Here is a 10,000-nt window from a genome sequence, read left to right as displayed (position 1 = left end):
AGAATGACAATGTTTCCACCCCTCAAGGAATATTAAAAGCGAATTATTTCTTATACATGTATGTACTTTTCTCTCTCAAAGGAAAGAATTAAATCACTAACACACAAAATCAAAGCTTAGACCCTTTTTTCCCATTTCTCGTCTCATTTTGCCTATTTTTCCTTGCATCTCCTCACGCCACCTATGCCCAGCTTCTTTTCCCTCTCCTGTCCTTTCCCCTCCTATAGATCCTGTTGCCCAGCCCTCCCTTCCAGTCCTTCCCGCCCTTGGCATCAGCTTTATAGTTAGTGTTTCTGCTTCCGCGCGAGTCCCCGCCGCACCAGAGAAAACTGTCTTTTTGTAGCGGTAACGTTTATTTCTTCATTATAGAGCGCTCTCTCTCTCTCTCTCTCTCTCTCTCTCTCTCTCTCTCTCTCTCTCTCTCTCTCTCTCTCTCTCTCTCTCTCTCTCTCTCTCTCTCTCTCTCTCTCTCTCTCTCTGTGTGTGTGTGTGTGTGTAGGAGGGGCACCGGTCAAGGACAACAAAAATTGCAAAAAAAAAAAAAAGTCCTACTGAGGTGCCGGTGCCCGAACAGAGTCAAAAGTGTTAGTCAAAAATACAGGATAAGTGTCTTGAAACCTCCCTCTTGAAAGAGTTCAAGTCACAGGAAGGTGGAAATACAGAAGCAGGCAGGGAGTTCCAGAGTTTAACATAGAAAGGGATGAATGATTGAGAATACTAGTTAACTCTTGCATTAGAGAAGTGGACAAAATAGGGGTGAGAGAAAGGAGAGAGTCTTGTGCAGCGAGGCCACGGGAGGAGGGGAGGCATGCAGTTAGCAAGATCAGAAAAGCAATTGTCATGAAAACAGCGGTAGAAATAGCAAGAGATGGAACACTGCGGCGATGAGAAAGAGGCTGAAGACAGTCAGTTAGGGGAGAGAAGCTGATAAGACGAAAATCTTTTGATTCCACCCTGTCTAAAAGAACGGTATGAGTGGAACCCCCCCTCCACAATTACATGTGAAGCATACTCCATACATGGACGGATAAGGCCCCTGTACAGAGATAGAAACTAGGAGGGTGAGAAAAACTGGCGGAGATGACTCAGAACGCCTAACTTCATAGAAGCTGTTTTAGTTGGAGATGAGATAGGAGGTTTCCAGTTGAGATTATAAGTAAAGGACAGCCCGAGGATGTTCAGTGTAGAAGAGGAGGGACAGTTGAGTGTCATAGAAGAAGAGGCGATAGTTGTCTGGAAGGTTGTGTCGAGTTGATAGATGTAGGAATTGAGTTTTTGAAGCACTGAAAATTACTAAGTTTGTTCTGCCCCAATCATAAATTGTAGAGAAACTAGAAGTCAGGCGTTCTGTAGCTTCCCTGCGTGAACTGTTTACCATGAAGGGTCGGATGTCGACGAAAAGTCGTAGAAACGTGCATGGTGACATCATCAGCGTAGGAGTGAATAGGACCCTGAGGAACACCACTGTTAATAGATTTAGGAGAAGAACAGTGACCGTCTACCACAGCAGCAATAGAATGGTCAGAAAGGAAACTTCAGATGAAGTTACAGAGAGAAGAATAGAAGCCGTAAGAGGGTAGTTTGGAAATCAGATCTTTGTGCCAGACTCTATCAAAACCTTTTGATAAGTATAAAGCAACAACAAAAGTTTCACCAAAATCTCTGAAAGAAGATGACCAAGACTTGGTAAGGAAAGCCAGATCATCACTACAGCGGCCTTGACGGAACCTATGCTGGCGATCAGATAGAAGGTTGTGAAGTAATAGATATTTAAGAATCTTCCTGTTGAGGATAGATTAAAAAATTTAGATAGGCAGGAATTTAAAGTAGTAGTTTGATGGTATGGTAGTTTGAGGTATTAGAACTGTCATCCTTTTTAGGAACAGGCTGAATGTAGGCAAACTTTCAGCAAGAAGGAAAGGTAGATGTTGATAGACAGAGTTGAAAGAGTTTGACTAGGCAAGGTGTAAGCACAGAGGCGCAGAAAAGGGGCTACTTTCAGTTGCCTCAGACACCTGTGTGTTTTAATGAGGAAAAGAAGATGAGGTTTAGTAGAGGAGAGGTGGTGTTCTACAGACTGAAAATTAGATCTAAGACTACGAATGTTGCAGACGTTAATGAAGAAAAATTCAAAGTGGGTGTCAAGAAACTTAGGGTCGATACCAGAAGAGCAGTTCGACCTGGATAAATTTATGGTCCCTTCCATAGATGGGGACTCCGAGGCTGGTGTAGGAATCGCCATGATAATTTTTAATTTCGAATGAAGAGTGTGTGTGTACGAGTAACCAGGTGCATGTAGTTTTATGTGAAGGAAAAGAGTTGTCTTTAGAGGGCAGGCTGTGACTGCACCCTTGTGTTGTGAGACACAAAGGGAAACGTTCAGTGAGGTCACAGCTGGGTTTAATGATAGGTTAACAGCACTCCCTGATCCACTGCTTTACACCTCACTGGGAGTAATTATCGCTTCAGGAAGTGTCTACTGCCTCCTCCTACTAAATGTGTGTGTGTGTGTGTGTGTGTGTGTGTGTGTGTGTGTGTGTGTGTGTGTGTGTGTGTGTGTGTGTGTGTGTGTGTGTGCGTGCGCGCGCGCGCGCGCGTGCGTGCGTGCGTGCGCTTGTCGAGTTTATGAAGTTGGTCGCGTTTTCAAAACCGGAATCAAATAAATGGGAAAATAAACATCGGGCGCAGCATAAATATTGTAGTAGACGTGCATGAATCAAAGGCCGCCACTCGGGTACAAAAATTATAAGGACCTTTGTTTTTCATAGTGTGCCTCTGAAATAAAAGCAGGAACGTACTGTGTGTAAGTGCTTTGTCGTGTCCTTTCCGTTTTTATCGGCTGTAAAAAATCCTGCACTCTTTTTAACTTCGTAGTGTAAAATTGGTAAAATTTTTACTTTGGTATGTAAGACTGGTAAAAATAGAAAAGAAAAAGAAAGTCGAGCTGGCAGTAAAGATTATTTAAGTAAAACATAAAAAAAATTTCTGGTAGTGTAAAACAAGTAAAGTAAAAAGAAATAAAGATACCACGTCGTGAAAGATGTTTTAGGAAAATACCTTGACTGGCAGTGTAAGGCAAGTGTGGTTAAATTTTATCTAACAATGGAAGACAAACAAGTAAAGTAAGAAGTTTATCTGGGAATGTAAAGCTAGTAAGGTAATGTTTTATGTTTATCCAGCTCTTTAATGCAAGTAAGATTAAAAGTTTATCAACCTCTAAGGCAAGTGAGAGAAAAAAGAAAAAAAAGCCAAGCAAGTCGATAGTGTGTAGGTAACATATCCACTAATTAACTGATAACCTCACTACCTTCCTACTTGTTGTGTCACCTGTTTATCTATGTGACTTAAACGCTACTAATTAATTAACAGATTTGCTACTTACGCACCGCCTTATCTTCCTCACACTACTTATCTATTTGCTCCTTTATCCACCTTAATCACTATAGAAAAGGAAACGAAGCCAGAAAATATAATAAGATAGTTAGGATGAAAGAAGAAAGTGAACAGACTTGTATAGAAGAAGAAGAAGAAGAAGAAGAAGAAGAGAGAGAGAGAGAGAGAGAGAGAGAGAGAGAGAGAGAGAGAGAGAGAGAGAGAGAGAGAGAGAGAGAGAGAGAGAGAGAGAGAGTTGAGAAAAATGGAAATATGGAAGAGATAGAGGAAAAAGGAAGGACACATCAATAAAGAAAAATGAATAGGAAGGTAAGAGAGTGGAGAAAGCAAAGAACATTTTAATAAATAGGAGAGGGACAAGAACAGAGAAAAATGGATTGGGAGTCAGATGAAGAGAGGGAGCTGAGAGAACAGAAATGACTTTTGATTTGTATTGAAAGACTGAAGCACACGGTGAAGTGAGCTGACAAACTCTGCTAATTTAACTAAGCTCCCTTCGAATTCTACATACACGTGCCTGCATATTTATTAACACTGACTGATTAAGGTAACGGGGAGAAATAGCACTGTAAATTAATATAAGGGATTCCAATTAATGGCACCAGGAATTTCCATAACTTACGTATATGTTAGTACTTATTTTGACGGCTTTACTGATGCGTTGCGTTGTGTTTCAGGGCGCCAACCCGGATCTGCAGGACACGAACGGCAACACAGTGACGCACATGATGGTGATCTACGACAAGATGGTGAGAGAGAGAGAGAGAGAGAGAGAGAGAGAGAGAGAGAGAGAGAGAGAGAGAGAGAGAGAGAGAGAGAGAGAGAGAGAGAGAGAGATTAGTTACACAGATTAGTTCTGATCATTATTTTTCTACATTGAGGTAATAAAGAATACATGACTAACCTAACACCTCACCTGCCTTGTGTGACGCAGTTCCCGGTATCGCCTTCAGGAGGAGCTTCTGCTAATATTTTCCATCTCCTTTGCTTCATTTGCCACATGTCCTCAAGCAGCAGGCTTATGGAAAGACGCCTAATCACTCCTAATCTACTAAAGGAGACGTCACGTGAACGTAATCCATTTATAAGCGGCGCAAGACTGGCCTCAGGTGATATACAGGTGACGGTACACTGGTCTCAGGTAATCTACAGATGACAATACACTGTCCTCAGGTGACTTACAGATGACACTACATTTGCCTCAGGTGCTCTACAGGTGACGTCACAAGGGCCTCATGTGATCTATAGATGACATTACGCGGGGCTCGGGTACTCTACAGGTGACACAACTTTCACGAAGGCTGATATAATTAGCCTTAATGGAGGATCACGCCGCTGGGTCACACCTGCAGCAACCTCTCATCCCACTCTCAACTGATCTATAAATGATATCACTTGGTAATCTAATATTTTTCCTCAGCGTCGCGCCGCGGGGTCACATTTATCACAGCCGGCTGGGAAGTCTTTATCCAGTATTGCTTGATCTCCACACATGCCTCGCTGACAGGAACGCCTCACGGTCAGGATAATGTTGTTTTGTAATTGTCGCGGATGCTAGATACGGTAATGCCGGCCCCTGCCACACATGGTCGCCGGCGCCGTAATGTTATCGCGTGCACGTACCCGCGCTGCTAATTACATTTAAGCGTCGTGTGTATTTTTTCAGTGTGTTGTGGCATTCAGCGGCGGCGACCCGTTGCCTTTATCGCCGCTAATATTCGGCAGGACGCGGACGAGATACGTTATCAGCACCGCGCTCCTGGGCTTAAAAGAAATCAGGAAATCAGAGGGAGTGAAAGGCGAAAGGCAAAGGAATGCGCATAAAACATTTGCTTCGTTTACTTAAAGCTTTCATTTTTAAGTCATTATGAAATACTTGTTTGTTTTTTCATCTCTCACAGCACCCTCTCCTCCCCACCCTCTCAGGTATCATACAAGCCTCACTCTAGTTTCCCCACGCCCTCATCTTGTATCTCAGCGCGCCTTCCTATTCACTCTCATCCCAGTCTTTCACTCTTCCATCTAGTTTCCCTCAGCGTCCCTCACTTCCTAGAACATCTTCTCATCTTTAATCCCTCTTCCTTACATAATTCATCTTCCTTACCATCCCCGTCTCTTTTTCATTATCTTCATTACCTTCTTCACAATCTCCTTATAATCTCGGCTTTCTCTTTTACAATTCCCAGTTCCTCATGATAATCTGTCTCCCTGCCTTACAATCTCCGTCAGTCCTTTCCTAAATATCCACATTCCTTCCTTACAGTCTATCCCTTTCTCACAATCCACCCCTTCCCAGCCTATCCATCCACACAGCCCCGTCATGCGCCTCACAGTCCATCCCTTCCCACCCATTCCACCTACACACACCCCCTTCCTCACAGTTCATCCCTTCCCGGTCCATCCATCCACAAGTCCCACCACGCTCCCCACAAGCCTTCCCTTTCCAGCCAGCCATCTACACAGCCCCCGTCACGCTCATCAGTCCCCAACAACCCCAGCTTCTCGTTTTTTCTGTTAAGTGCAGAGGTCGCGTGCGTGCCGCTTCTCCCTCCTCGTGACCTCTCGCTGTAAAGTATCTCCGGTGGTGTGAGGCAGCAGCGCATTGGAATGAATATATTTCTCGGTGCTCTGCCTCACCAGTGCGATACCCGCGGGAATGTTGCTCCCTTTGAAGACTGTTGCCGCCTCTCTTTTAAATGGGACTCCATGATGAATAAGTGATTTTTGAGCTTTACTCGAAGAAGTGAACTGAAAGGTAGTGTGCATCTACTGACTGACGCGTCACGTTGTAGGTTATGGTAAGGACACGTTCATACTTGACGTAGTCCTTTCCCTACTGTTGATGTGCTTTGTTAGCACTCGGAAAACCGTGAGAAACTGTTAGCATTGATACAGGAAATGAATGAATACAACTTTTCTTTTCTTTTACTGGTAAACTCTGGAACTCCTTGCCTGCTTCTGTATTTACTGCAGACTTTGACTTCAATTCTTTCAAGAGGGAGATTTCAAGACACTTTCACAGTGCAGTTTTGGCTTAGCTTGTGAGCTATTTTCTCTAGGAACTGGGACTTTAAGTGGACCTTGTTTTTCTTTTCTATCAGTTTTGTTGCCCTAGGCCAGTGCCCCTCTTATGTAAAACTTACATAAGAAAGAGAAAACAAGAGTTTGTCTTTCTTTGCTACAGAACTCTTCAAAAGACTTAAGTAGAGAAATGCATCTAAAAAGTTGTTAATGAATATGAAAAAAAAAAGTGTAGCAGAGAAAAGATTAAGAGATAAGCACTGCACGCACTGCCACCTCTGCTATGGCTCGCTGATGAACAAGGAAGCTACGGTGACGCTGATAAATGAAGCTACAGTCCTTGGTCACGGTGGCAGGGTTCCCGGTGATCCCTCCCTGGGCGTCGCGGAGCCTGGATACACACGTGCTATTAGCTGATAATTATAAGCCATCGTCAGAAGCTCAGAGACATGAGTACATACGACCTGCTTCGCCATTCGCTACTAATGGTCCGGAAACTCCCTCAGAGGGCAGTGCAGTCTCCAGTCTAGTTCAGTAGCTTGCTGATAGAGGACGCTGTTACCCACTCTAATAACATACGTAGATGACAGAAGCGCCTCTTTGATAATTAATTTCAGCCGTGAGTTTCCTGTTGCTGTAAAATGTATCAGCGGAGTATTCACCTCGTAATGTGTAGTGATTGGTGTTGTTTATCCCGTATAATCTGCCTGGCTTGCGTGTGTGTATTATGTACCTAACTATGTATTTCCTATTTTGTATTATGCATTTTGTTGATATATCGCTTTGGTACTCCAGTGTGTGTGTGTGTGTGTGTGTGTGTGTGTCTGTGTTAACCCTACTCGTCTCATCTCCGTTCCTCGTCTCCCTCCAGGATATGTTCGATATGTGCTTTGAAGCCGGCGCCACCATCAGCATCCGGAACCGTCAAGGCCTCATTCCTTTATCCCTGGCTGCCATTCTCGCCCATCGTGACATTTTCTTCCACATCCTTAATATTGAGAGGGAGATTTACTGGCAGATTGGTAAGAATTTGCTCGTTTTTATTGCCCCTTTTTTCTCTTTTTTTTTTCATCGTTTTCTTTCGTTCTCTCTCTCTTTTTTTTTTTTAGCTGACGTTCTTTGCTTTGAGTCTTTTTGACTTCTTTATTTTCCTTGTCTTTTGCTCTTGTTTAATTTTTTTTATTTCTTTATTTTTGCCGCTATTGCTGTCATGTTTTTTCTTCCTTTTTTTCGTTATTCTTCTGGGAAGGATATCCAGCATTTCCTCATCTTTCTGCTTCTTTTTCTTTCTTTCTTTCTTTTTTCTTTTTTTTTTAAAGGGTGTCCTCTTTTCTAAGTTTCTAATGTTTTTATTATCTTTTGTCCTCCATATCAGTTTGCTGTCAGGTTTTTTTTTTCTAGTCTTTCTGTCTCTCTGCTTATGTCATCCCTCTCCCTCTTTTTTGTCTGTTTGTCTGTCTGTCTGTCTGTCTGTCTGTTTGTCTGTCTATCTGTCTATCTGTCTCTGTTTGTCTGTCTGTCTGTCTCTCTGCCTGTCTGTCTCTCTGTCTGTCTGTCTGTCTGTCTGTGTGCCTGTATAAGTTTATCTGTGCGTATGGCGGAGTCTGCTCCTCGGTGTGTGTGTGGCTGAGTCCGTTCGTCTGTGCGTGTGACTGAGTCTGTTCGTCTGTGTGTGGGACTAAATCTGTTCATCTGTTCGTTTGTTGGTCTCTCTCTCTCTCTCTCTCTCTCTCTCTCTCTCTCTCTCTCTCTCTCTCTCTCTCTCTCTCTCTCTCTCTCTCTCTCTCTCTCTCTCTCTCTCTGACGAGATTCATTTATTCTCTTTTGCTCATCCACACTTTTTTCCAAGTTTGATCTGCTCGGTGAAGACACGTGTTGTTTTATAGGATATTCCAGAATCCTGAAGCTCCCAAAGTCATCAAGCGGTCATTGCCTTGACCACTTTTTTTTTTTTAAGAATGTATAATGAACACGTGAAAGTAAAAAAAGAGAAACTGTTATAATGTACTCCGCAGTTATCAAATTACTACTTTCATGTCAAACCCGGAGGTGCAATTATCACTCTTCGAAATTCTGGAGTGAATGTTCAGATTAACTTTAACTCTTCAGGAAGTGTAGGCGCAGTCTTGTGTGAAAAACACGTGACGAAGTTTGAAGGAAAGAACCTGGATTATGAAAGACAATCACCACGAGTCTCCCAAGCGATACGCGGCGTGGCTGAGCTGAGGCAGAAGACGCGCCGCTGTGACAAATCGCGGCTTTCAGCGAGAGGGATAAACACGGTGCGATGAGACCAACTGCACGGACTCTCGGAGATAGCAACTGAGCTTTCCGTGGCGTCGTTATCCCCCCTCGCGCCCTCCCTTCTCGCTGCAACACATGAGCCGCGACATTAAACCTCCGTCAGGATTCCTCTGCCTCGTGACGCACATGAAAAACAGCATCCTTTTTTTTTTTGGTCTTAATATTTCTCTGTAAAGTTAACAATAATGTATCAAAGAAGTGAGACATCTAAAAGCTTCAGCTTTGACTAGTCTTTTTTTTTTTTAATAAGATTGTGTGCGTACATCTAGATGCGTCTGAAATAATTCAAAGGATGCCGAGGAAGTTAATTGAAATTTGACAAACATGCTTCTCTTGGCTTGTCTTTCTTCTCTTCTCCTTTGTCTTCCCATTTTTTTTTCCTAATTTTGTGGGAAGACTAAAATATACTGTGTTGAAATTACCTTTGTCTATCTGTCTGTCTGTCTGTCTGTGTGTGTGTGTGTGTGTGTGTGTGTGTGTGTGTGTGTGTGTGTGTGTGTGTGGTGTGTGTGTGTGTGTGTGTGCACCTGTGTGTTTATTTGTTTTGTTTCTGTGACTCTGTTTGTGCACCTGTTTGTTTGTCTGTTTTCTCTTTCTCTATTTCTATTTGTGCATGTTTGTTTGTTTGTGTCTCTGTGTTTCTGTCTTTTTTGTGTTTGTCTCTTTCTGTGTCTGTGCCTGTCTATGTCTGTCTGTCCGTCTGCCTATGTCTGCCTGCCCGTCTGTCTGTGTCCGCCTGTCCATCTGTCTATCTGTCTGTCCGTCTGTCTGTTTTGTTTACCATTCCGATATTACGGATCACCATAACTTCTAGGGTGAAAACCAGCCTTAGTATGAAATTAATAATGTAAGATGAAGCCAGTTCTTCCCTCAGCAGTACTCTGGAGCACAAGTCATCACCAGTGTCCACTTAGCTTCACTTGGGGGTTGTAAATAGAGTAATGCACTGATTTTGTGCTGTAATTTGCAATCACTGGCGTTCACATATCCGTACAATACAAAGGCAATACTTGATACCGTAACCTATAATAATCGCAATTCTAGACTTAGTAACAACAGTAATGTTACACTTATCACTGCAGAGAGAGAGAGAGAGAGAGAGAGAGAGAGAGAGAGAGAGAGAGAGAGAGAGAGAGAGAGAGAGAGAGAGAGAGAGAGAGAGAGAGAGAGAGAGAGAGAGAGTCTTGACGTTACATATGAAGCCATACTATCCTACATTTTGCTCTCATAACAAACTTATAATTATCCTCTATATCTAAACAATTGTAATCTTATCTAACTC

At 43.0% G+C, this 10,000-nt stretch overlaps 1 protein-coding gene across 1 annotated transcript in view; it reads left to right on the top strand.

Annotated features, from left to right (window-relative positions):
* LOC135111459 (transient receptor potential cation channel subfamily V member 5-like) overlaps positions 1-10,000 on the top strand; it is a 110,820-nt gene that overhangs the window by 57,270 nt on the left and 43,550 nt on the right. The window contains 2 exon segments of the mRNA XM_064024752.1: positions 4,071-4,142; positions 7,286-7,436. Coding sequence (XP_063880822.1) covers positions 4,071-4,142; positions 7,286-7,436 — 223 coding nt within the window.

The sequence above is a fragment of the Scylla paramamosain genome, chromosome 22 (assembly GCF_035594125.1).
Source record: "Scylla paramamosain isolate STU-SP2022 chromosome 22, ASM3559412v1, whole genome shotgun sequence".
Lineage (NCBI taxonomy): Eukaryota > Metazoa > Arthropoda > Malacostraca > Decapoda > Portunidae > Scylla > Scylla paramamosain.
The sequence above is the reverse complement of the archived record's forward strand: the minus strand, read 5'-3'. Positions and strand labels throughout refer to the sequence as shown.